The sequence below is a fragment of the Anguilla anguilla genome, chromosome 12 (genome assembly GCF_013347855.1).
Source record: "Anguilla anguilla isolate fAngAng1 chromosome 12, fAngAng1.pri, whole genome shotgun sequence".
In the NCBI taxonomy this organism is placed as follows: domain Eukaryota; kingdom Metazoa; phylum Chordata; class Actinopteri; order Anguilliformes; family Anguillidae; genus Anguilla; species Anguilla anguilla.
Genome location: NC_049212.1, coordinates 38,172,711 through 38,199,670, shown reverse-complemented (window position 1 = coordinate 38,199,670; position 26,960 = coordinate 38,172,711). Strand labels below are relative to the sequence as shown.

Here is a 26,960-nt window from a genome sequence, read left to right as displayed (position 1 = left end):
ATTTTAGAGTGGATTCGGAAGTAGCTACAGGGTGGAACACAAAGCGTAGTAGGAGGGATATCATCTGAGCAGGGAACTGTTGGAAGTGGAGTCCCACAAGGATCGGTGCTGAGACCACTGCTCTTCCTCATTTATATCAGTGACCTTGACAGGGACATAGAAAGTACATTAGTCAAATTTGCTGATGAAACAAAACGGGGAGGCCCAGCTGATAGTTTGGAATCTACTACAGTATTTGTAGAGTGAGAGGCAGTCGCTGTAGGGAGGTTTTGTGAGGAATGAACAGCAGCTCCGGCTTGTTGAGATTGAGCTTCAGGTGATGCCTGGCCATCCATGTCCAGATGTCAGCCAGGCAGGCAGATATTCTCTCACTTGGATTTGATTTATTTCTGTGAGTTTTGATCCGAAGACTTGACTTGGGACATGGAAAAATTGGGCTCGGTTACATATCTGCAAAGTATAACTGAAACTATGATTTCCCTTGGCCTCAGCTGTATGCTGGGTAATTAAAAAGATTCCATGACTGGATGCCAGATATTGACATGAAATGTGCTCGTGACCAAGGCCGGTGCTTTGATAACAAAAAAGAACATATAAATTTAATACATTTTTGAACATTTCTGAAGAAACAAATTATTAATTGGAGTGTCACAACTAAGGACACATTGTTTATTGCATTTAGAAGAACATAGCAGCTCCATAGGAACTGTCTCTTCAAAATAAATAAATAAATAAATAAATAAAATTAAAAAAACAGAAAGCTTTTAACAATGCCTCTTCATTGGTAGAATTTGCCGAGCAACTTCAAGATTTCTTGATTGGGTCCCTTATAACAAACATCCGCAAGGGGCCTGTTGACGTTTGTAAACAATACAGTAATATTCAACAGTTCCTTCTGGAAGAGAATCAGGCCCCACCTCTATATATAAGAAAAAGCTTTCGACTCATCTGTCATTTTGCTGAGGATCTGATGTCCAGAATTATTCAAGGTCATTTTGAACTAGCTGACATTATAGCTGTTCATTACAACCTTTATTTCTCTTTGAATCCATTTTGCTCATTTCCAATGAATGTGCTGTTGAAAAGTTATGCAGGCATAAGACGAAGCTGCAGTTCATTTGGAAGCAATGCATTTAATATCAATTGATATTAATTTTGGGATGTTTTTCATCAACTATTTTGGTACTTTTCTGATATTGCACTTCTAATAAGAGAGTAAGTTTGAATTATTTACCCATAAAGTTGAACATGTGAGCTGATCGAGGCCATTTGGTAGTTGTGAATATAGGTATGACTGTGAAATCTGAGCATAAAACTTTTTGGTGCAGCATGAATTTTCCATTTACATTTAAAAGATAATAAATCACTATTCAAAAATGGAAAATAAACGAGTGAACTTTCTTTTTCAGAGCTTTATATACCAAATTATTATTTTTTTTACTACATTGACTATGATTCGTGTCTTTTTTGGTAACATGCCATACTGTAACAGAAGCTATAACAAAGTGAATATTGTTTGACAAATGCTTATTATAAACTGGCAGCTTGTATTACTTAATTCTTTGCAGTTCGCAATTATACAAGATCTTTAACCTAAGATCTAATAAAATGTAAAAATATATTCTGTTATATAGACAATTCATAGACATCTTTACATTGAAACATCTTTCACAGGAAAATTTCCAATAACATTTCATTCTTTGGATGAAAGAATTATGGATATGGATATTAATATTATTTATGTGATAAAATATTTTTCATTTCCATGAGTCAGACAACAGCAATGAGGAGCTGATTTCAGTGTGAGAAGTGCTGCATTAGTCACAATTAATATTTGCTCCTTTCGGACTTCTCTTCTGTTTCCTACAGGTGTATGAGCCATGGATCAGAACAGCAGCAGTGGGAACCTGATTCTAATTGATAGCGACCCCAGGGTGTTGAGGGTGAGGACGGCCATAGTGCAAGTGCTGGTGTGGTTCTTTATTTACATCGACATCTTCATGCTCTTCACCTTCTTCAGTAAGCAGGCTTTCCGGAGCGATGCACGCTACATCCTGTTTGCTCACACCCTGCTGGTGGACTCTGTACTCCTGCTGCTCACAGACCTGGTGGTGCTGTTCGGCTACTTCAACGTGCTTATACCTGTCAGTTACTGCATCGTGCTCTGCGTTCTTATGGCGATTACCTCCAAAAACACGCCCTACACCATCACCGCTATGTGCCTGGAGCGCTATGTGGCCATCTGCATGCCGCTTAGACATGCCAGCATTTCCACCATCGGCAGGACCATGGCTGCCATCGCTATTATCTGGGCATGCAGCTCCGTCAGGGTCATTATGGACCTCGCCATCCTCGCTGTTACGGCCCCACCGGGCTACTTTGCCAAGCCCACTTCATGCCATTATCAAGTCATGCTGGTGACTGAGTGGCACAACCTCATGTATGTCATCTTAAATTAGATGATCTTTGGCATTATTATGGTGATCATACTGTTCTGCTACACCAAGATCATGCTGGCAGCTCAGGCTGCCTCTGGAGAGAATAAGCAGTCTGTGTCAAAGGGGCGACGCACACTCCTGTTCCACGGCCTGCAGCTCATTCTGTGCATGGCTGACCTGTGGTCCCCCTATATACTGGCTGCTGCTCAGAAGCAAAGTCAACACTTGTACCTGACCATCCGATTCTTCATTTTCATTGCTTTTACCATTATCTCAAGGGCCCTGAGTCCCCTTATCTATGGCCTTAGGGATAAAAAGTTTTTCCTTGCCCTGAAATATTACATGAGCTGCGAGGTGTACCGCTCTCTGGAGAAACGTAGCAGCTTAGAATGAATGTGCAACAGAGAAAGCCACAGAAAATATACTTCCATGCTCATTGGACTCCCAAAAAAGGATTCAGCTAAATTTTATAAGTTTGCATGACTTTTAAGGAAGAAGTGAAATAAAATATCACCCTAAATTCCAGTGTGTTATAGCCTTTGCATCTTCTAGTTCCTATCATTTTATATTGTATGAATTTAATTAAAACAAAAAATCTTCCAGGATACTGCCTCACCGTACATTTCAGACTTGTAGTTCAGCAAACCTGTGACATCTTGCTTGTGTTTTTCAAGTTTAAAGAGCATTGTAACAAAATAGAACCTTTAAGGCAGTTTTCAAAAAAGGTTAGTCAATGCACAAGCTGTGTGTTGGTGCCCCAAGCTTGATATGAAGTGATCTCAATCCCTTAAAATAAAAAGTACAGCACGTTTTTCAGAGAAAGAGAACAAGTAATCAAACTGTATTTATAAACACATATTACTCAATGTTTGTCTATTTTTAATAAAAAGAAAAACTGTAGCCATGTCAGGAACTGTACGCTTTAATTGGCCCAAGCACAATAAAATGGCATTGATCTTGTACATTTTATGTTTCCTCACCAGCACGACATCACAAACCAGCGCATTTGCGACATACTGAGTGACATCTCATGGCTGAGTTTAGGGACCTTTTTCATTTCCGTTAGAAATGGCTTTCAAGACAATTAGTTGCCAGCACCAGATTGTAGGAAATAGTGCCATCTGCTGATGTCAATAAGAGAAAATGTTTTGATTGAGCTCAGTGTTGAGGTATACAAGTGTATCTTTACACTTTTAACAACAAACTGTCACGTGTACGCTGGGTATTTCAAAGTACTCACTTGAAGGCATTACCTGAATTTGAATATCTTGTATATTTTTTGTGTCTAGCCTTTCACCCAATATGAAATTATCCCAAATTGGAGTACTTTTTAATGATGACAAATAATTTCAGTGTACATCTACAGTGAACACAGTGATATTGTGACAATACATGTATGCAGTGGCAAAACATTTGAACATTTTGTCAGCACGTTTCCCTTAATAAATACGATGCTATTCCAGTGAAGACTAATGTATTTTATATTGTGGAAAATATGTCACTTATGGACTGGTTTTTGGTTGAATAGATGTCCAGTAAAAAATACATTATATAAAATTATAGTTATATATGATGTTCTACGTAACTGAAATCTGAAGAAAAATATGTTTTCAATGTACAGAAATGCCAAGTTACTCACATCGCATAAAAAATGGAATACGTAACATTTAAATGAATGTTTTAAACAGCTGACAAACACTTACACACCAGAGAGGATATCTTTATACTTGCTTGTGAAGTTAATTTTACAAAACAAGCATTTACAAACATTTGTGATTGTAAAATACTGTAAATACTGTACATACATACATACATACATACATACATACATGGAATACTTCATTATCTCCATGACGACATTTTTCTAGCATCATATACTATTAACATTTACAAACAAACATTTATATGACAACATTTTCAAATATTCACATGACAGAAGGGGAGGGGGATGAAGAAATAGATTAAATATTTGAAATATAAAAACATTGGAAAGATAAAAATTAGAAATATTTAGGCCTATGAAATAAATATTGAATCTATCCAGACATACGTTTGCCCCATTAATGTACTGTAAGCTTTTTGGTCAAATTAAGTTTTGCCAAATAAGTACAATAGTATAATTTCTTCTACAATGTAAACAAATAAAATATCTCATTTGTGAACACAATTTTTTTTAAAAACCCCATTTTATTGATATATTTTATCCATGATGTGCTTCTCATACACCCAAAACACTGGATGCAGACAATTATTCAAACATATATTGTAGTCATTAAAAAACAAAACATTTTTTTTTCAAGTGTAACAGCTGAATTGCTGTATTTCCACTATAAATGACTCCTATTTGACACTCTGATACGACAGCTATGCTTTGAATGACCACATTCTCTTCAGATGGTAAGATAAATAATTTGTCTAACAAAGCTGACGGCAAACAGAGTGAGCTGTGCGTACACAGGGTGGGAGGGCATAAGGCCACAATTTATCACATAATTTAGTGATGAATAGCTCAGTGGACCTGGGTCTAAAAATACAAACTATCCTTTCAAGAAACACGTGGATTACGGTTATCCTAATCTGGAATTTTACAGGATGATCAAGATTTACTTTTTAGCATTGTCGTTTTGCTATACACAAAAAAAAACCACAAAAAAAAAAACCAAAAAACAATTGCTGAGACAAATGGAAATGTCACAACCACAGTAGCCTACACCCCTCATGAAAGGTTAACGATTATTTTTGCAATGTTAGGAAACTGAAGTCAGGGTGGGGGTTCTCAATTGAAAAATTTAGATTAATTCAAATGAGGGCACGTTCAGGACATGTGCCAGGTTTATTGTTCTTCTGTATTAAGCTTAATATAGAGTATAATACCTTTATTTTCTCACTAGAGAGTTTTTTTTAATTTGTTTTGCTCACTTGCTGGATTTTTTGGGTTACTGGCCTGCTCTTGTCTAATTTTTCACATTTCTGGTTTCTTTCTGATAGCACTTTCTCCATCTACAAACAAACAGGATCTATTAAAACTTATTACTCCCAGCACTGATTACAGCGGCCAAGCAGCTACATTATAGGACAGTAGACAGCAGCAGTAAAGTTCATGGAAAACATTCTGCAATGGGATGATATGCTGACATCACGCAATTAGGCCTGGGTTTGGAACCTCAATAGGGCCTGGTTGTTGGGTGTGTCTGCAGCATGGCAATATTCAAAACAAATCCCTCTATAGTCATTGGACAGAAAACATGCTCCAACTCCACAGAGAATCCTTGTTTTCTCAACAAAAGAACAAACAAGACGGTGCAATTAGGCACGTATCACAGGAGTTGTCTGTTAATATTTAATGTCTGTGTTTTCACTGTGGTGTGGAGTGGGGAGGGGGGCGGGGGGTGGGGGCTCTCTGGAGCTTTCTGGCAAGAACTCCCTCCTTGCATGGCACACACAGGTCTACAGAGCTGGAAGTGTGCTGTAGCTACACATACCTACCTGTGTTTCAATCTCATGTCAAGGCCTAAAATTGAAATAGAATAGAAACAATACTTTTTGTGCTATCTAATGTTATTTCAGAATGAATACAGACAAAGGTGCTCAGAAAAAAATGTATCAATAAACACACAATGCCCTCAATCTGTCTCTCACACATTCTGCCTCGTGTATAAAATCAGTCTCATTGTGGCAGTCAGCACCCTTAATTGCACTGACTGCGGGTATAAAAGGCCTCTTTCTGGGTTTTTCTTCATTGTGAGGCCTCATACACCAATTCAGCAAACATCTGGCTGTAAATTGTGTGGCTTTGTACCGACACATGTCTGAGAATCCTGCCACTAAGCACACCATCAAAAGACCATCCATCCCAAAATTTGTGGGCTCCAGTATTTCTCTGTGTGGCGGGTTGGCGGCAGGGTGTCCCCACAGATTCCATCTGGCTGCCTGCATCTGCAAACAGGTCCGCAGGAATGCAGGTACTGCGCAGCCCCCAGTCTCACTGATGGGGACTGCCTGAGTGCTGCAGTGAGGGACAGCTGCATTTCGTTCACTGAGGACCAGCTGCAGCTGGTTTTAGTGAACAGTCACATAGGCTAAGGGTATGGGAAGTGCACACTCCTGGAGGAGAGCGGTTGTTAACACTTTTTAACGCTTGAACCACTGGCCCTCAGATTTGCAAGGCAGTGGCTTACAGGAGCCAGGGCACATCTGTGGACCTGCCTTTACTATACGCGGCTACGGCCGCCTGGCGCCGTGCCAGGTCCCCACAATCGGCTGTTTGTGGGCGTGTCATCTATTTTTGAAAGACAGTTGTGTTCGTTAAATGTTAACCGAGTTTAATGTCGTGTTTCATATTCATTGTCCTGTCTGAATAAAAATCATTTTTACAGTAACCTAGATCTGAAAGATGTTAGTCAGCTGCCTAGCTGGGCTATCTAATGTCTAGCTAGTGAGTAACAACCAACAACAAAAACATTGTCTGGCTAATTAGCCAGCTAATGCCTTCGAAGTTATATCTGGTTAGCTAGCTAGGTAGAAACGAACAACTAGCAACAAATACATTAGGATTAATTTTTTGTTGTTGTTATTATTGGTTGTTACTCACTAGCTAGACATTAGACAACCTAGCTAGGCTAACATTTTTCAGAGCTAGGTTACAAAAATGATTTTTATTCAGACAGGACAGTGATAACTAATAGTAACAGAGATAACTACATAGCAGAGCCACCGACAATTTCAGAGACTTTTCTCCACGCTGCGTTCCTCTTATCAGTGTCTCTGTAAGTGATTTTATTAAGTTGGGAAACCCGATACGGAAATTACGAGTTAGGTCCTCCATTGTGGAACGATAGAATGTGGAACTAAAATTAGAAAAAATAGGGAAAATTTACTTGACGGATCATTACCGCGACGCGGCGATGGGGTCAAAGTTGAATTTTTGCCATCTCCCCCGCGGCCTCCCCGCCTCTCGCCCAGAGGCTGTAAATGACTGTAAAACGCCGCGCCGCCGGCAATCCCAACATGCCTTGCGGGGTCTGGCCGCCACCTCTCATTCAATATGAATGGAGGCAGAAATTCGAGCAACTGGGAAACCGAGCAACCAAAGTTGCCCGAAAAATATTGCCCACAGTTTAACTTATCGCAGGCAACGCCCGTAAACAGCCAATCAAAGTTTCGGGCTTCCTATTTCTCCAACCGATATGATACCATTTCGCGAATTATTGTTCCGCTCTGTGAGGAAAAATGGACTAACAAAAGAGAGAATTCCACACAGAATGGTCTAAGTATTTTTGTTCCTATCTCTATGACTATCTTAACTTAACTGGCTTAAAGATTTAAAAAAAAACTTTTCACATAGCCCGATAACTTGGCCAACACTGCACGGTTTCAATCTTTGCTGTATAGACGGTAAACAAAGTTAACGTATATTATTTATTTATTTATTTATTTTTAAACTTGGCACTTGATTTGCAAATTTAACACATTCCCTTTGCCTAAATCTATTTTCTCTAAAAACCTTCGCTTGCAATGCAGTGCTGTGTAATCAGATTTACGATTTAAATTCCTGGACAGTAGTAAATGGAAAATTGGGATGCAATGGGATGGTATACTGACATCATGGAATGAGTTTGGCCTGGTTGTTGGGTGTGTCTGCAGCATGGCAATATTCAAAACAACTCCCTCTAAAGTCATTGGACAGAAACCATGCTCACCACACTATAAAAACCACTGTGAGCTGTTGCAATTTTACTGAGGGTTAGAATGCTTCATTAAAAGAGTCAAGGTACACAGACCATGTGCAATTTATATATATTTTGCTTAATTCTTATTGTACTGTGCACAGAAATAACATTTAGAAGTGGTAGTAAACTGTGGAGTTGTGAAATTAGTCTCAATATTTTAATACTTTTGGAGAAAACAAATGTATATCATTTTATCGCTTCTTTGACAGCACATCTGGATGTGGATTTATTTGATTGCTTCCTAACAAAAAGATTTATTTTGCATTTTAATTAGGCTTTTTTATTGGTTTATTAGAATGCTAAGTTCGGAAGATTCAACAGGTGTGAATAGCATTTTGGGATTTGCATGAAAATGCTCTCAACAGATATGTTATCCTTAATGTTATCCTTTGTAACCCCCGTTTCCAATTTTCTCCTGTATCCTGCAGGTGTATGACCCATGGATCAGAACAGCAGCAGTGAGGAGCTGCAACTTATTACTAGTGACCCCGTGGTGCTGAGGATTAAGATGGCCATAGCTCAAGTGCTGGTTTGGTTCTTTATTTACATCGACATCTTCATGCTCTTCACCTTCTTCAGTAAGCAGGCTTTCCGGGGCAATGCACGCTACATCCTGTTTGCTCACACCTTGCTGGTGGACTCAATCTACCTGCTGCTCACAGAACTGTCTATGCTGTTTAAGTATAACTATCTGCTCTGTCCTGTGGGTTCCTGCATCCTGCTCTGCATTGTCATGGCGATCGTTACCAGATGCACGCCACTGACCATCACTGCTATGTGCTTAGAGCGCTATGTGGCCATCTGCATGCCGCTAAGACACGCTGACATCGCCACCCCTAGTAGGACGCTGGCTGTCATCATCGTCGTCTCAGCCTACAGCTCCCTCACCCCTTTTGTGGACCTCTTTATCCTGATAGTCACGGCCCCGCCAGGCTACTTTGCCAAGCTGACCGTGTGCCAGTATAAGATCGTGATTGAGGCTCAGTGGCATAGCGTCATGCGGGCTGTCTGGTATCAAGTGGACTTAGCTGTGATTGTGATCATCATTCTGTTTTGTTTTTTTAAAATCATGCTGGCGGCTCTGGCTGCCTCTGGAGAAAATAAGCAGTCTGCGTCAAAGGGGAGACGCACACTCCTGCTCCACGGCCTGCAGCTCATTCTGTGCATAGCTGACATGCTGGGCCCCTACACTGAGAAAATAGCACTGGAGCACAATTTAGAGCTCTATTTGACTATACGATACTTCAATTTTGTGGCCTTGGGTATCGTCTCCAGGGCTTTGAGTTCAATAATATATGGTCTCAGAGATAAAAAGTTTTTCCTTGCTCTAATGTATTACACCACCTGCAGGTTTAATCACAATATAGCAGCTTAAAGTCTCTTCAGAGATGACTCAGTATATGTGAACACCATGATAACACTAATTCGTTATGCAAGGCCTTTTTGGCATGTGTAACTGAATACATGTCTCAAATATGCGCTTGAAATAACTGAAGTCTTTAGATGACATTGAAATTTCTAACACTGCTGAAGATCCCTGAGTTATCCCCATGAAACATGTTAAGTGTTTGTGAAAATAAATGTTGGTGAATATAAATGTGTACTTTAAAACTTTAAGTCATTTTCTGAAATTTTACTGACGTATAAAAGCTTTAATTATTTAAAATAGTTTCTGACCGAGATCCAATTAGTGTAATAGTTTAGTGCAATATGTAACTAAAATTATTATGAAAATTAGTGTTATTTATATTCAGCGGTGAAGAGAATGTGACATGAAAATTCATGCTGTAGTTTTCATTTGTACCGTAAACTGTCAAGTGAAATGTACAACTGTATAGTACAGTGAACTGTCAAATGTATAGCTTACATTAGACTTTTTAAATAAACCTTTTGTGAACTACTAAAATTTTGAAGGACAGCTTTTTGTTTTGCCAAGGGATTTAAATAAAAAAATTTTAAAACATGATTTTGCAGGCAGGCTGCGCCAGCTGGTGGAGAGAGCACTCGCACCTGGGTCGCGTTAGCTAATCAGCCCAGGTGCTTACAGGTGTGTTCCTCTCCACAGTTGGGGGGCCGAGACCAGGAGCGGGCGAGTTTCAGTTTTGTTTGTCGGAGCGCATGATTGGAGAAAGTGAACCGCAGCTGAAAAGCTGCCGCTCAGTTTTACTTCGTTTGTTTTAGTTCGTGGTTTTACTTCACTGTTTTTACTTTGGCCGTAAGGGTGAAGAAGTTCGTTTATTTGATTTCATGTTGGTGTGGGTGTGCTCTCTCTCTCTCCCTCTCCATGGGGCAACCAACGGTGCACACCCAGAACTACCACATCTCCCAGGGGGGTTATCACACCACCATGTGACAGTTATTGTGTGTAATACTTTATGCTGTGAACCATGCATCACATCAGTGCAATAAACTAAATGACGTTGAAGTACACAATCAACAGTCAGGAGCATGGAAGCGGTGCTGCTGGGGGGTGCATCATACCAGCACACTCGGCCACAGTTGTTCTCCAGTTTAAAAGTAAAAGCACCCAGTCAAGCAACCCTGGTTATGGACAACACCTGCCTCTGTAAGAGGTCTGAGCTCAAAAGACCCTCCTCTCCCCTGGCTGCTAGCTCACTGGGTTCCCAGGCATTCCCTGGGTTTGCCCTTGTAGTCATGTGCTAACATTAGCTGTAGTGTAATCTAATTTCGCATAAATTTTCATCGTATTTTGTTCTGAGATATAAATAAAAAAATTTCCTAGTCCAGGGGTTCCTTTAGTCATGGCTATTTAGTAAAATTCTAAAGTTAGTTGGTTATATCCCAAGTGATTCTGCACTGGGTAGTTCTTTTTTGTCTTATTTATTCAATACTTAATGTTAGATAGTTAAACATGCCTTATTTTTTCCTCTCCGATTTCTGCTGCTGGTCTCCCAGAGCGTCCATGTGTTTCTAAGTTGCGATCCTGGTGCCTCCGTCTCGGCATTGTTACGTGCTAATATTATCTGTAGAGTATTATAATTTGATTCCAGGTAAATTTTGGTTGGATTTTGTTTAGAGATATAAATTCCTAGTACAAGGGTTCTTTCAGTCATTGCTATTTAGAAAAGCTACCTAAGTTAGTTGATTATAACCTGAGTGAATCCACATCGGGTAGTTATTTTTCGTGCTATTTATTCAACGCTTAACGTTAGACAGTTAAAAATGGACGGTTATTTATTTATTTTCCTCTCTCCGGTTTCTACTGCTAGTTGTCCGGAGCCACCCGTGCATTTTTAAATTGTGGTCTTGGTGCCTCCATGGCGGCAGTAACTGACTCTAGGCATAGGGTGATAGTTAGGGGGTAAAAAATGTGGCCAAATCTGTGTGAGGGTTTCAGGATGATCGGAAAGAGATGCCACTTGGCAACTGGTTGAGCACCTTGAGAACAAGATTGTTGATCTTGAGCTCGCTGGACTCCACAGTTTGCCATTGGTACAGTTCCAGCAACTTGAGTAGCTTGCCCTTTAAGGAATTGGTGTTCATGCCACAACCGGGAATGGAGGAGAATTCAGAGCAGGCAGGGAGAGACAGTCGATTGACAGTAGGGCGCATGTGCAGAAAAGGGCGTGCACAGCACACAGGGGTGACATCTCCAGAGGCTGTTCTGTCCAACCGGATTCCGGACCTTGCAGAAATTGGATCTGGCTCTTGACCCTGAGAGTGGGAGGACTAACGAGCTACTGGGCAGATGGGCACGTCATCCCAGAAAAGGGAGTTTGTGATGGTGGGGGACTCATTTATTAGGGGGGCTGACGGCATAGTCTGTTCGCATGCAAATGAATCTCATACGGTGTGTTGTCTGCCTGGTGCCCAGGTAGGAGATGTCCTGGAGCGTACGGACAAGCTACTGGCCAGAGCAGGGAGGGATCCAGTGGTCATGGTTCACGTAGGAACCTACGACATTGGTAAGGGTGGGTTTGAGGTTCTGCAGGACAAATTTGTGGAGCTAGCAGAAAAGATTAGGAGCAGAACCTCCATGGTAGTTTTTTTCTGGAGTACTATCAATACCACATGCAAGCAGAGGGAAGAAAAGTTGTATTTGGAGGTTTAACGTGTGGCAACAAACCTGGTGTAGAACAGAGGGTTACAAGTTTATGGAGCACTGGGGCTACTTTTGGGACAGGGGTGACCTGTACAAGTGTGACGGGCTACACCTGAACCAGAGGGGTACTGCTGCACTGGGCCAGCATATGCTTAGTTTGGCTAGCACCGGATTATTTAACCTAGGGACTTGGGCCAGGGAGTTTAGAGAGTGAAAGGGGTAGGGAGGTGCAGACTGCCTGGATGGAAGCTGTCAAGGCTTCTTATAATAGTGTGAGCATCAATTAAATCTTTTTAAAGCAAAATTGTAGTAAGGGTGGCTTGGGATGGCGGGGGGTGAGGGAACGGGAGAGGATGTATAGAAGTAATAATCTGAAATGTCTTTGTTTAAATGCTAGAAGTATAAAACATTTTTGGAACTTGAGGCTGCTATGAATAGTGAGGGCTGTAATATAGTTGGGATTACAGAGACATGGGTTGGGGAGGAGGATGGGAATGAATATAGTACGGAGGGGTACAAATTAGGGAGGACTGATCCAATAAGAGTGGTGGGGGTGTAGCTCTTTGTGTCAGGGTGCGTGGGGGGTTAGGACCCAAACGCAGAGTGAGGGGAAAAAAAACTCAAAAACTCCAAAATGGGATGAACAAGACTTTACTAAACAAAACAGGAACTAAGGCAGGGAACAAAAAGCCTCGCAGGGCAACTCTCAAACAACACAAAGAAAAACTTCAAAATTACAGGAAACACAGAAAATCCAAAAGTCCAAAAGCACGTGGAAAACAGAACCTGGGCAGGAACACATGGGGCAGGAACATGATCGGAGGCATACACAAACAAACAACCAAGGATCCAGCACCTGAGTCAAGGAAGAAGGGAACTTAAATAGACACGACACTGATGAGACACAGGAGGGCACAATGAACAATCAGGCCACAGAGAGGGAAGGGAAAACGAGATAACCAAAAAACAATAATTGAACAATTGAAAACAATAATACAATCAAACAGGGGGAGCAGGACACAAAACAGAAGTACCGCCATCTGGCGGCCCAACAAGGAAGGACAGACGGGAACACAGAACCATGACACTTTGTGTGAAATAAAACTTTAATGTGCAGGAAAATCCAGAAATTGACCAGTTCATGGCCTAGTGAGGGTATCTGGATTAAGTTCATAGGGGAACATGACAAGGTCCTTACGGTAGGCGTGTGTTACCCGCTGCCCACTTCAGACAGTACTGTGAATTCAATTCTCTTTGGAAACATAAAACAGGCTTGTCAAGAAGGTGATTATGGGTGAGTTCCATTATCCTGCTATTATTTGGTAATTGATGACAGGACAAGAAAAAAGTGAGGAAATTTTTTTTAGATGTTATAAATAACCTTTTTTTGGCGCAGTATGTCAGTCAGCCTGCAAGAGGGAAATCAATTCTGGATCTGGTGCTAAGTAATGATCACGAGCATAGAAGTAATTGAGCCACTTGGGACTAGTAATCATACTGCAGTTAGTTATATATGATATATTTTGGCTAATTAACAAGGCCTCCTCTATGGTCAGACTTTTTAATTTAAGACAAGCCAATATTATATACTTTGATTTCCAAAAAGCATTTGATATTGTAAGACGTGAGAGACTTGTTAGCAAAATGAAGATAGTAGGAATTAGAGGAGGTATTTTAGAGTGGATTCGGAAGTAGCTACAGGGTAGAACACAAAGCGTAGTAGGAGGGATATCATCTGAGCAGGGAACTGTTGGAAGTGGAGTCCCACAAGGATCGGTGCTGAGACCACTGCTCTTCCTCATTTATATCAGTGACCTTGACAGGGACATAGAAAGTACATTAGTCAAATTTGCTGATGAAACAAAACTGGGAGGCCCAGCTGATAGTTTGGAATCTACTACAGTATTTGTAGAGTGAGAGGCAGTCGCTGTAGGGAGGTTTTGTGAGGAATGAACAGCAGCTCCGGCTTGTTGAGATTGAGCTTCAGGTGATGCCTGGCCATCCATGTCCAGATGTCAGCCAGGCAGGCAGATATTCTCTCACTTGGATTTGATTTATTTCTGTGAGTTTTGATCCGAAGACTTGACTTGGGACATGGAAAAATTGGGCTCGGTTACATATATGCAAAGTATAACTGAAACTATGATTTCCCTTGGCCTCAGCTGTATGCTGGGTAATTAAAAAGATTCCATGACTGGATGCCAGATATTGACATGAAATGTGCTCGTGACCAAGGCCGGTGCTTTGATAACGAAAAAGAACATATAAATTTAATACATTTTCGAACATTTCTGAAGAAACAAAATATTAATTGGAGTGTCACAACTAAGGACACATTGTTTATTGCATTTAGAAGAACATAGCAGCTCCATAGGAACCGTCTCTTCAAAAAAATAAATAAATAAATAAATAAAATTTAAAAAACAGAAAGCGTTTAACAATGCCTCATTGGTATAATTTGCCGAGCAACTTCAAGATTTCTTGATTGGGTCCCATGTAACAAACATCCGCAAGGGGCCTGTTGACGTTTGTAAACAATACAGTAATATTCAACAGTTCCTTCTGGAAGAGAATCAGGCCCCACCTCTATATATAAGAAAAAGCTTTTGACTCATCTGTCATTTTGCTGAGGATCTGATGTCCAGAATTATTCAAGGTAATTTTGAACTAGCTGGCATTATAGCTGTTCATTACAACCTTTATTTCTCTTTGAATCCATTTTGCTCATTTGCAATGAATGTGCTGTTGAAAAGTTATGCAGGCATAAGACGAAGCTGCAGTTCATTTGGAAGCAACGCATTTAATATCAATTGATATTCATTTTGGGATGTTTTTCATCAACTATTTTGGTACTTTTCTGATATTGCACTTCTAATAAGAGAGTAAGTTTGAATTATTTACCCATAAAGTTGAACATGTGAGCTGATCGAGGCCATTTGGTAGTTGTGAATATAGGTATGACTGTGAAATCTGAGCATAAAACTTTTTGGTGCAGCATGAATTTTCCATTTACATTTAAAAGATAATAAATCACTATTCAAAAATGGAAAATAAAGGAGTGAACTTTCTTTTTCAGAGCTTTATATACCAAATTATTATTTTTTTACTACATTGACTATGATTCGTGTCTTTTTTGGTAACATGCCATACTGTAACAGAAGCTATAACAAAGTGAATGCTGTTTGACAAATGCTTATTATAAACTGGGAGCTTGTATTACTTAATTCTTTGCAGTTCACAATTATACAAGATCTTTAACCTAAGATCTAATAAAATGTGAAAATATATTCTGTTATATAGAAAATTCATAGACATCTTTACTTTGAAACATTTTTCACAGGAAAATTGCCAATAATATTTCATTCTTTGGATGAAAGAATTATGGATATTAATATTATGTATGTGATAAAATATTTTTCATTTCCATGAGTCAGACAGCAGCAATGAGGAGCTGATTTCAGTGTGAGAAGTGCTGCGTTAGTCACAATTAATATTTGCTCCTTTCGGACTTCTCTCCTGTTTCCTACAGGTGTATGAGCCATGGATCAGAACAGCAGCAGTGGGAACCTGATTCTAATTGATAGCGACCCCAGGGTGTTGAGGGTGAAGACTGCCATAGTGCAAATGCTGGTGTGGTTCTTTATTTACATCGACATCTTCATGCTCTTCACCTTCTTCAGTAAGCAGGCTTTCCGGGGCACCGCACGCTACATCCTGTTTGCTCACACCCTGCTGGTGGACTCTGTACTCCTGCTGGTCACTGACCTGGTGGTGCTGCTTGGCTACTTCAACGTGCTTATACCTGTCAGTTACTGCATCGTGTTCTGCGTTCTCATAGGGATCACCATTAGAAACACGCCTTACACCATCACTGCTATGTGCCTGGAGCGCTACGTGGCCATCTGCATGCCGCTTAGACATGCCAGCATCTCCACCACTGGCAAGACCATGGCTGCCATCGCTGTCGTCTGGGCATGCAGCTCGGTCAAAGTCATGATGGACCTCGCCATCCTCGTTGTTATGGCCCCACCGGGCTACTTTGCCAAGCCCACTTCATGCCAGTACCACATCTTGCTGTTGACTGAGTGGCACAATGCCATGCATGTCATCTTAAATGAGATGATCTTTGGTATTATTATGGTGATCTTGCTGTTCTGCTACACCAAGATCATGCTGGCAGCTCAGACTGCCTCTGGAGATAATAAGCAGTCTGTGTCAAAGGGGCGACGCACGCTCCTGTTTCACGGCCTGCAGCTCATTCTGTGCATGGCTGAAATGTGGTCCCCCTTTATACTGGCTGCTGCTCAGAAGCAAAGTCAACACTTGTACCTGACCATCAGATTCTTCGTTTTCATTGCTTTAACCATTATCTCAAGGGCCCTGAGTCCCCTTATCTATGGCCTTCGGGATAAAAAGTTTTGCCTTGCCCTGAAATATTACATGAGCTGCAAGGTGTACCGCTCTCTGGAGAAACGTAGCAGCTTAGAATGAATGTGTACTCCCAAAAAAGGATTAAACAAAAATGCAGAAATTTGATAAGTTTGCATGAGTTTTAATGAAGAGGTGATATAAAATGTCAACCCTAAATTACTGTGTATTACAAGATTTGCATCTTCTAGTTCCAATCATTTTCTATTGTATAAATTTCATTTAAACAAAAATGAGCCAGGATCCCCTTCTACATTTCAAAATTGCAGTTCATAAAACCTGTACCTTCCAACCAGCATTTTTCAAGTCCAAAGAGTTTCGTTTTTAGTATCCTAAGCTTCAGACAGGCACAGTTGGGGTGGCTGCAGGTGCCCAAGAACCTGCCCCTTTTGCCCCAAGTGCCTGAACTGCCCCTTTTATTAGATTTTTAAAAAAAAATGGTATTATTATTGTTGCCGTCATTAATTGTCATTCATTCATTTTGAAATACATTCTGTACATTCTGTATAATAACTGGGTGTAGTAAAACAGTTTTTTTTAGGTTGTGGTGCCCTTTTCTTACTCTGAGCGCCTGCCCCTCAAAAAGGTCTCTGCACAGCCCTGCCAAGCTTGATATCAAGATCTCAGTCTCTTACAATAAAATGGTCGCACATTGTTTATCAGAGAAAGAGAAATGAAACGGTATATATAAACACACATTACTCAATGGCTATTTCGATTTTTTTTTAACTAAATAAAAACTGGAACTGTAGCTTTCATTGGCCCAATTGACCATGAACATTTTGTGGTTCTCCAGCAGCACAAAATCCGAAACCAGCACTTCTGTGACTTCGAGCGGCATCTCATGTCTGGGTGCAGGGCACTTCTTCTTTCCCTTAAGAAACGGCTTTTCAGACGATCAGTTGCCAGCACCAGACTGTAGGAAATAGTGCCATCTGCTGATGACAGTAATGGAAAATACTTTGATTCAGTTCAGTGTTGATGTATAAGTGTGCGTCCTTACAGCTATGCCTCATTTTAACAACAAACTGTAACATCTGAAAGCTGGGCATTGTAATATAATCACTTGAAGGGATTGCCAGAATTTGAATATCTTGTATATATTTGTTTTACTCTGTGTACCCTTTCACTCAATAAAATTATGAAAATATGATACTGTATTGGTTACTCATATAATACAATCATCAGCATATGCTGAAGCTGTTCAGAAAGCTACTCACTGGAACAGTTTAGGCAATGTGCCTTTACTACTACTCTGCCTTACATAAAAAATAAGACTCAAATAAACAGTAACAATCTTGCAAAAATGCAGTAGAAGATGAACAAATGAGAAAATATTTATAAATCTACCCTTAAAAAATCAGACATTGTTTTATATTTAGACATACACTACACACACGCGCGCACGTGTCTCATTGCAATTGTGTTTTTTCTTCAAGCATATTATAGAATGAACACTTGACTTTGAAGAGGAACTTGATCTAATTAGCCCTACACATTCAATATTATTAGTGTAAACTACCTGTTAAATCAGAGGCCATCTGACAAGACTTTAATCCAAGTGAAAGGCTAAAATTGCAGTTTTACATGCAGTCTCCAACTCTTAAGGCCTGAATTACAATTTTGAGAGTTGCCTTTCCTAGGATAGTGAGTGCCACCCTGTGGTTTAACTGAGTTAGTAATAATGACACTAAACATACTGTTAGACAAATGCAGTAGCAGCAATAATAATAATAATAATAATAATTATTATTATTATTATTATTATTATAAAAAGATTGTAATAATAATAATAATAATAAGAAGAAGAAGAAGAAGAAGAAGAAGAAGAAGAAGAAGAGAAGAAGAAAAATCAATACACAGTTACTTTGTGGAGCAGTGGATTTTGAACCTCATACAGTTTGTACAGTCAAGTCATGTGAGGTACAATCGATAAATATGCAGATAAATAATAGATACAACAAATGTCTTGCAAATGTTTTCACCACATCATGTTTTCAAAGTCACACACTTCCAGTGTAACAGTTGGCAGTTAATGTCTTAGAAAATGACGTCACTTCATAAAGATCTAGGCCTTATTTTCATAGGGAAGAGACCTGCTATATTAGAATGCTTGCATTTTGAACAAGAGGGAAGCCGTTTCTCACAAAACTTTAGTCCACGAGTAAGCATTTCATGCAACTATAGAACCAGCGCAATAGTGGTGATGCATTCCTGAACAATGCTGCAAGGCTACAATATTTCAGTTGAAGTTACTCCATCTGTCTTCCACTACATTTCAGTTATGCCCAGCAAGAAATTCACTAAAACGTTATTGGGAACACAATTTATCGTCGCCATCTTATGCGGCTGGAACGTTCTCCCGGTTCAGTGTGCCTTTAACTTTGCCATGGTCTGCCGCCTCTTTGGCACTATGAAAACGCGCGCCACCCAAAGCGATGGGGTGGTCGAGGGGCTCAGCCTCAGACTAGCCATCCAGTTGGCTCAGTCCTCGCCAGCACGACCATAAGCACGACTGCGCGTCAGTGGCATTGCTGTTCGGGCGGAAGCTGCCGACACCAGCTGACCTGGAGTTCGGCAGGTCCCATGATGCTGACCTGTCCGTCGTGCCAGCCCCTGAGTATGTCCACAAGCTACAGGACGGCCTGGACCGTCTTCTCCAGCTGGCCAGAGTGCACCTGAGCAGTGCAGGTGTGCGCCAGAAGCGCAACTATGATTTGCACTGCACTGCACTGGTAGGGTGTTCCAGCCAGGGGGCGTGGTCAGGGTGTACAACCCTCGCCGTTGGAAGGGCCGGTCGCTAAATCTTGACAGCGACTGGGAAGGACCCTGCACCATCCTCCAGAAGCTGTCTGACGTGGTGTATAGTATCCGCCTGCAGCTTTGTCGATGGGAGGTGGTTGTGCATGTGGACCGCTTGGCGCCGTATTTGGGGGGCCCTGCTTCCTGACCTGCAGTCACCGCCCCAGAGCAGCCATGAGCTGCCAGTGCACCCCATCAGCTCAAAGCTGACGGACCTGCTGCCTGCCAGCCTGGCTGAGACTTTGTGAGGATGGGGATTGCAGTGTCACGGACTTGCAACGGGGTCGTTGCCAGTTTTTTAAGGAGTGGATGGGGTGGGGTGGCTAACTGTAATGATGGCTGGCAGCTAGTCATAAATGATTTTCTAGTGTTGAGTGTTGAGATACTTAGCCCAGGACTGGACTGGGAAATAACGAGAGGGATTATGTGCGATTTTGTTCTGTCACATATTTGCCTTATAGGTCGCAATTTGGGTATAAAAGAAGCGTGCGGTGAACGCGCGCGGGCGTCGGACGCGCCAAGTTCTGTTTTTCCCGTACTTGAACCTGAGCTGTTTTCTTTTGGCGTTAATAAATGAGCGCGATGGTTCAAAAGTGCGATCCGCCTGGTTTGTCTCTTGGTGAACTCACTGCAGTAGGTCACCATAGCACTACTTCCTATCCCAACAAAGAATCGATAACACAGAACTCCGTTATCAGTACATTCACCCTGTACTTGCGTGCGCTGTTATTTTGCCAAGAACCTGTAGCCTACGTAAATCCGGTTGTTACAGTGACGTCCCTCCAACTCTGTGTGTTCCATTTGTGTATGATTGAACATAAGAGGTGAACCAACCCGAAAAGAATGTCAATGCCAAAAGCTGTTAATGGATCAATACTGTGGTCAGTTGAGTCGAATAAATACCCTGTCCTCACCTCCATGTTCACGGAAAATAGCTCAAGAGATACAGAGAGTCGTCTGGTCGTCATTTATATATTTTTTAATGTACTTTTAATGTAATTTATTTAACCTCGTGACAGGAAACATTAAATGCATGCTACTCCAAGGAAATAGGCGTTTAAGATTTTTATGTGTAGGTGAAAAATACAAATATCTCAACTTTTCACACTAATTTAGAAAGTTGATTTGAAGATATGCAAGCTATTCGCCACTGCGGGGTGTGTTTGGCTGGGGGACGTTCACAAAGTCGGACAAACTTCCTGCAACCCGGCACCAACATGGCGGCACTCAGGAGCGTAGCATGTGTTGGTTTTCTCAGGTAAATACATTTGGATTTAACAGTAGTAGATGATTAACTAATCTAATACGAATGATCTCGTTAGTTATATTTTGCATATGAAAATGCAACGTTTTATTGATAAATAGCGTGCGAATTTGGACACTGTCTTTGTAAGTGGAATTTGCTGGCTGGCTGCGTCCTGACATTTTAACAACTGGGTAGGCTAACGTACACACTCTGCTTTTTATTATCGATACGTGAATATGCTCTGTTTTATTTGACATTACATTGCCAACAACAAATCGTACAGTTAGACAGCGTTAATATATTTTATACGAATCTGCATTATTTAGCAGCTAGCTCACTAACGTTAACCCTGTCCTCGAAAAACTCAGAAATGATTATCGATAATAGGTGCATGTTACACGGTATCTAAACAGAATCGAGCAAAGCTAACGTTACGCCTGTCCTCGAGACAAAACAGTTGTCGTTAGCTTGTTTCGAGTATGCTTGATTCTGTATAGATACCGAGTAGCGTGTAAAGGCCAGTTCAGATCAATGATTCGCAACGAAACGAAACGGTTTTAGAATGTTATAGAGAAAATTGCAGTTGCCCGGGATCTCAAAAGACCCACCTTGTCAAATCGCCAAGTGCAGTTTAGAACGTTTACAATCAGACGTCTTGGAATTTTGCAAGTTGCATCCAGTCTCGTTGCGAATCATTGGTCTGAACTCATCTGTGATCTGAACCTTAACATTGACCCAGTGTGTATTTTCATTTCTGTGTGTCTCTGTATCAAAACGATATCACTGAGCATCGGTGTATGCAGATGCATCCCTCGGGGTGCATGCTGAACGCTCGCGTGATCACTGTAACGTTACAACGAGCGTATTTTCGATGTGTCTTGAAACCAGGAACGCTGCCAGGGTGGCGGGTGGTAGCCGGTCCACGCGCCAGGGCGTGGCACAGCTCCCCGTGATGGTTCGGAAAAACTGGATATCATTCAGTGTAGGTGGCGGCCTGTGTTCCGTCCCTTTTTCACAGGTACAAATCGCCATGCTTGTCCTCTTTTTCCCTCAGTACATCTGCAGGTCTGCAGGTTCAGTTAAACACTACACTGCCAACCGCTCTCAACCGAAAGCACCGAATTTGAATTTTATGAATGTTAGAACATCTCAAAACAAGTTATTTTAAGTGTTTTTGCTTTCTGTACAGCATAACAGTTTCAACTAATTTGTCACCTTTGCCATTGTCACTGTGTCTTTTGGAAGTTGTGGGAAAGCATACCTGTTTATCTTCCAGTTGCATGCTTATTGATCTAGATTAGCTCTTTGACACGTGGCAGGAACAAGCAGATGTTGCACAAGATATTCCAGTTTGAACAGGAAATGCCTTTTTTGTTTTTTTAGTTTGGGTGACATTGTGAATGTTGTCGTTTGAGTAAATGATGTTGAGTTTTGTGCAACGAACGGATGTATGCAGTGAATAGGTTCATTTTCAGCACACCTGTGCAGACCTTTATCAATCCGCTTATTATGAGACCAGTTATAGTAGAAATGAGGTCACAAGTGGGTTTTAGACTGAAATAACAATTGCAGTCCTCTTTGCCCTTCAGCAAGTGGAAAGCCTTTCCCACGAATCCCTGATCCGTAGGGCATCTTCTCTGGTGGCCGACAGCGCCAACACCTACCTCTCCCAGACCACCCTCGCTCTTGTGGACTCGCTTACACAGTACTCAAAGGTAAGGCAGCAGTGATGCGTCCTTCGAAGCCCTGTGTTCAGGCAGTATGTTGTTATGTTGTGTTCATATGTGATCAGTACAGATATATCCTCGCTAGTTTCTGTTATTACTCAATAATAAGTCATAATAATATTTGCCAGGTTTTCTTTTTGGTGACTCTATGGTGGATTTGAACTCATTAGCCAGAATTTGTTTTTTGGGGAGAGGGTTCATTTCTGGTCTTATCATGCTCTGGATGTGTTCAGCCAATTTGTGATAAGCCTTGAAGTTTCACAATAAGGCACTGAGGGTAATGCCACATAGCAGGCTTTTTTGTTGACTGTTTATTTTGGGGTGGGTTGGGCGGGGGGGGTGAACCTTTTTTCTTGGGACTTTAGGCTCTGCACACGCTTATCGCTCTGCAGAAGCGATACATGAACTCAATGGGAAAGATCACTCCCGCGGAGGAGGACTCTATTTGGCAAGTGATCATTGGCCAGCGCGTGGAGGTAGGCGTCTGTGTATGCCGTGCTGAGGGAGGGAGTGTGCACGTTGCATTGTGGGAAAATGGAACAGTAACCTGTCGTCCTACTGAGATGTTTTTCTGTCCTTGTGTGTGTCTGTTGGGTGTAATACGTGTATGGGAGTGTAAGAGTTTGTATGGATTTCTGTCCAGTTGGGGGGGAAAAATGCATTTTGGTCTTCCAGAGCAGATTTCAGTAATCTGCAGTGCTACTTGGAAAATGAACAGACCTGCAATCGGGTTAACTCAACTCTCAAATCAGTGCATTGGAGTTATTTCATTTCATTACATGATAATGTGTCTTTCTTCATCATCTGTTATGTTTTGAAATGTAATTTGGAGTGTTCCTTCCCTACATAAACAGTTCTCCTTCCCCCGCCCCCTTCATGGTGTCACTAAATGGTGTGAAGGCACCGATTAGGTGACCCGTCAAAGTAGCTGCAGGCCCTGAATAGTGCTTCTTTAACTTTCATTTATGAATAACTCGTATTATTGCTTCCACAGACTGTAAGTCCTGTTGTAAAGGGTAGATTTCTTTAGAGGGAAAACGATTCAGTTTCAATTAGCAGTTTTTTTTTCCCTCTTCAATATATCTTTATATATTTTAACATAGTATTTCTCATTCAGATCCCTACATATGTTTTGCAAAATAAAATTCAAACACACAATTATTAGAGAATATGGGAAAAGAGATACATGGTAGAATTTTGCATTGAATGAGAAAAGGTGTGCACCAAGTGCAACACGCCACTGCGTGCATACACACAGCATACTGCTCCAGGAAGAGGTGCATCTGTGTTTGATTGACAGGGCTGCTGCCTGATGAAGCTGAAGCTTTCCTACAGGCCCAAAGATACACATGCAGTAGCATGCAGGATGCAGCAGATCTCTGCTTTCCAGTCACGCAGTTGACAGATCCTTAAGAGTTTTTAAGCTTATGAATGTTCAGCAATCAGAAGACAACCTCAGTTGCGTGTTTTTGCAGGTCACGTCAGAAGACTAAACTCTCGTTCTTTCCCTCTTCCCCTCTTCTCGCTAGGTGGGCGACAGGCTAGACGAGTGCAAACGATTCGAGGGAAACTGGATGAACGCCATCCACCTCTGTGAGCTGGCGGCCGAGGCAGCCTACAGTGCTGGTGTGTATGCGGTTTATTCTTTTATACACTTCCTGTTTCTAGTTAAGCGTGCCGCAGTTAAACAGGTCCTGAGGGATACTGCGTCTGTAATATGTTTGGTCCTGTCCGTAACATGGGCTTCAATAATGATACATTTAATTTGAGGCCGTTGTCCTGGACACGTTGCCATCTGTTCTGTGCTCACTGAAGAGAAAAGAATTAAAGAAATGAATACATCAGAAACTGCATGCTAATGCAGAAAATAAATACTGCTGACTCAGCTCGGAAGCACTTTCTCATCACGCCACAGTTTCCCTGACACAGGTCTTCAGTCGTGGCTTTTAGTGTCTCCTCTCACGCACGGATCTGTCAGAGCGACCACAGACACGGCCCTCGCCACTTTGGAAAGTGAGAAGGCCACCGTTCCATTTAAGACACGGGAGCCCCTTGTCCCGAATGGGGGAAACGGGGCTCCAGCCCCCTTGTTTAGGGTATCATGTTCTCACCGCCTTAGCGGGCGAGCGGTTTGGAGTTCCCCCCCCGTTGCCGTGAGGAAGGCGTTACCCTTCTTTGACTGGCTGTCAGTACCACATTTGTTCCCGCGGATGAGGTGTTGACTCTGTGGCTGGTGGAGGGTGACCCTTGTGAGAAATCTGAAGCTCCTGGTACACAATAGTACCCAGTCCTGTTTAAAAAAAAACTTCACCTGCGTTGTGTCTGGGCCCGGCCTAAACGTGGGTGGTTTGAACCGGCACTGTGTCGCTAGTTGACGATTAGCGGCAATCTGCGGTGGTGGGATGTGTTTGGCTTCGTTCTGCTGAAGGACGGTGTGCTTCTCACAGCCAAGGTTACTGTGGTTGACACCTGTATGGGTATTCACCAAGCAGCTACGGGTTGCCGTTTGGTCATCAGGGAGAGATGTGTCCGTCTTTTGAACAGCATGTGTGTCCTGCAGTACTTGAAAGCAATCCTGCAGATTGCTTTCAAGTGTAAAAACAGTCACAGGTTCACTGGCGAGTGGAGTGGAGGGGTGCGTTTGCTTTGGGTGCAGATGGGCTTCTCTGGCACAAGAAAAAGTTGTGCAACATTGCGCATTTTTGCTGAGGGAAGGGGAAATGAAAGCTTCTCCCGCTCTCGTTTTGCCCAGGTGTCGAGCACGCCTCCACCACCACGCGGTCCAACCTGCAGGTGGCGCAGTCGCAGGTGGAGCAGGTGCGCAAGCTCTCCCTGGATGCGGAGAGGAAGCTGGCCGAGACCAAGGTGGAGGAGATCAAGAGGACGGCGGCGTTCGCCAACGCCATGGAGAGGATGACTGAGGACATCCCAGAGGCCTACCTTCGAGAAGACTAACGTCTCACCTGCCCTGTTCTGTACCCTACCGACGAGAAGAGCATCACCCCACTGATCCAGTCCTCTCCTGTCTATAAGAACACCAGCTCACCGACCCTAGTTCTGTTAGTCTTGGAGAAAACAATGAGTAAAATGGAGAGGCTATCTCAGGTTCTAGTAGAGCTATCAGATCTATTTGTTACAGAGGGGTTGAATATGCTGTTGAGTTCCTCTGGGCCCATATGTTGACTGTATGGAAACGAGGAGCGTTTTCTAGTGTTTGTGTGCCTAAGACACTCGTCAGTCACATCCTCTTTCTAGGCTGTTGACAGTGCCTCATGGATTTGAGTGTCAATTATGAACTTCACAGTGAAAGATAGAGTATTCTTCATATTATTTCAGGAATTCATCTGTAGTCTCCTTCAATATCTGACCACACACAGGGGAGTACTGTTTGGAGTTGAATCAGTATGAATAACCTGGTTATGAAAAATTCCTCTAATCAATTTTGGAATGGCATGGACTTTAAAGTTGATACAACTGTAAATATGTTTCTGTGTCTAATTGTTTCCAAAATTGTGTGCTGCACATCACAGAGAATGTGATGAAGCATGATTGTTTTCTCGGTATGTTCAGTTAAAACACACCTGTTGTTAATTCTATTGTTAACATTGTTAATTGGGGGCAACTGTGTGTAGCATAATGGTTAGGGAACTGGACTTGTAACTGAGGTTTAGGTGCATTTCCCAGGTTGGACACTGTTGTTGTACCCTTGAGCAAGGTACTTAACCTGAATTACTTTAGTAAATATCCACCCGTGTAAACGAATTGATTGTATGTAAAGAATGTACATCAAGTCCCTGGATAAGAGTCTGCCAAATGTAAAAGCCCAAATACTTATGATCTCAATTTTCTGAACACAAGACTGTGACAACAGGATTTACTATCATGTGTGTGCATGAATATAAAAAAACCCTGTTAGAGAATTGTGGTCTTTAATTATATTTCTGTTTGTAGAATGTGTTTAGAAGCTGCCTTCCTCCCTGTTACATGTGAATCGAGTATTTAAATGTACAATTGACTGAATATCAAATAAATTATATTTTCCTAAGCATGCATTCTAGCTCTGTATTTACTCAGAATGTTTGTGGAGCCCTTGGCTGGCAGGTACAGCCAAAGGCTCCGTTTCCTGGTACAGTGACCGAGCTGAAGTGCTGTTTGTGCCAGTGCTGACTGAGCTCCGGTCTGCTCCAGGAGAGAGGCTACAGTCCATCTTGCATCATCATGTTGTTTTGTAATGCCATTTGGAGTGTTACTTGCCCACTCAGTTAATGCTCCCCACCCCCCCCCACCTCCTTCATGGTGTCCCGAAAGGGTGTAAATGCACCAATTAGGTTAGACGTCAAAGTAGTTGCAGCCTCTGTATAGTGCTTTTTTAAAACTATTTAACTTTAATTTATGAATAACTCGTAGCTGTAGCTGTTCATCCCATAATAGCGACTCTCCTGGCGGGAACGGAATGCCTGTGGTCTGCCTGTAGCCGAGACGCTAGCGCTAGCTGGTCTCTGTGGCACGGTGGTGACTGAGCTCCAG

General features: G+C 41.8%; 3 protein-coding genes and 1 pseudogene across 13 annotated transcripts; all 4 read left to right on the top strand.

The window, feature by feature from the left end:
* Window positions 1–1,013: 1,013 nt before the first annotated feature.
* LOC118210302 (odorant receptor 131-2-like) lies at window positions 1,014–10,075 on the top strand. Of its 6 annotated transcripts, XM_035386356.1 has the most exons (3): window positions 1,014–1,215; window positions 1,870–1,943; window positions 8,596–10,075. In XM_035386356.1, the coding sequence occupies exon 3, from the start codon at window positions 8,607–8,609 to the stop codon at window positions 9,540–9,542; it is 936 nt and encodes a 311-aa protein (XP_035242247.1). In that variant the 5' UTR covers window positions 1,014–1,215; window positions 1,870–1,943; window positions 8,596–8,606; the 3' UTR covers window positions 9,543–10,075. The 6 variants fall into 6 exon arrangements, with proteins under 6 accessions (XP_035242247.1, XP_035242249.1, XP_035242250.1 ...); XM_035386358.1 differs by lacking the exons at window positions 1,014–1,215; window positions 1,870–1,943 and adding an exon at window positions 7,402–7,702; XM_035386359.1 differs by lacking the exons at window positions 1,014–1,215; window positions 1,870–1,943 and adding an exon at window positions 7,402–7,708.
* On the top strand, window positions 1,881–2,932 carry LOC118209173 (annotated as a pseudogene).
* On the top strand, window positions 1,949–16,987 carry LOC118210301 (odorant receptor 131-2-like). 4 transcript variants are annotated; one of them, XM_035386354.1, is made up of 2 exons: window positions 1,949–2,019; window positions 15,760–16,987. In XM_035386354.1, exon 2 carries the CDS (start codon window positions 15,771–15,773, stop codon window positions 16,719–16,721), a length of 951 nt encoding a protein of 316 aa, XP_035242245.1. In that variant the 5' UTR covers window positions 1,949–2,019; window positions 15,760–15,770; the 3' UTR covers window positions 16,722–16,987. The 4 variants fall into 4 exon arrangements, with proteins under 4 accessions (XP_035242245.1, XP_035242244.1, XP_035242243.1 ...); XM_035386353.1 differs by lacking the exon at window positions 1,949–2,019 and adding an exon at window positions 8,673–8,745; XM_035386352.1 differs by lacking the exon at window positions 1,949–2,019 and adding an exon at window positions 14,859–14,886.
* A 3,324-nt stretch (window positions 16,988–20,311) lies between these two features.
* diabloa (diablo, IAP-binding mitochondrial protein a) lies at window positions 20,312–26,483 on the top strand. Of its 3 annotated transcripts, XM_035386557.1 has the most exons (6): window positions 20,314–20,718; window positions 21,595–21,724; window positions 22,296–22,421; window positions 22,799–22,909; window positions 23,963–24,059; window positions 25,186–26,483. In XM_035386557.1, the coding sequence occupies exons 1-6, from the start codon at window positions 20,594–20,596 to the stop codon at window positions 25,386–25,388; spliced, it is 792 nt and encodes a 263-aa protein (XP_035242448.1). In that variant the 5' UTR covers window positions 20,314–20,593; the 3' UTR covers window positions 25,389–26,483. The 3 variants fall into 3 exon arrangements, with proteins under 3 accessions (XP_035242449.1, XP_035242448.1, XP_035242450.1); XM_035386558.1 differs by lacking the exon at window positions 22,799–22,909 and having other exon boundaries at window positions 20,312–20,718; XM_035386559.1 differs by lacking the exons at window positions 20,314–20,718; window positions 21,595–21,724 and adding an exon at window positions 21,824–21,844.
* The last annotated feature ends 477 nt before the right edge of the window (window positions 26,484–26,960 follow it).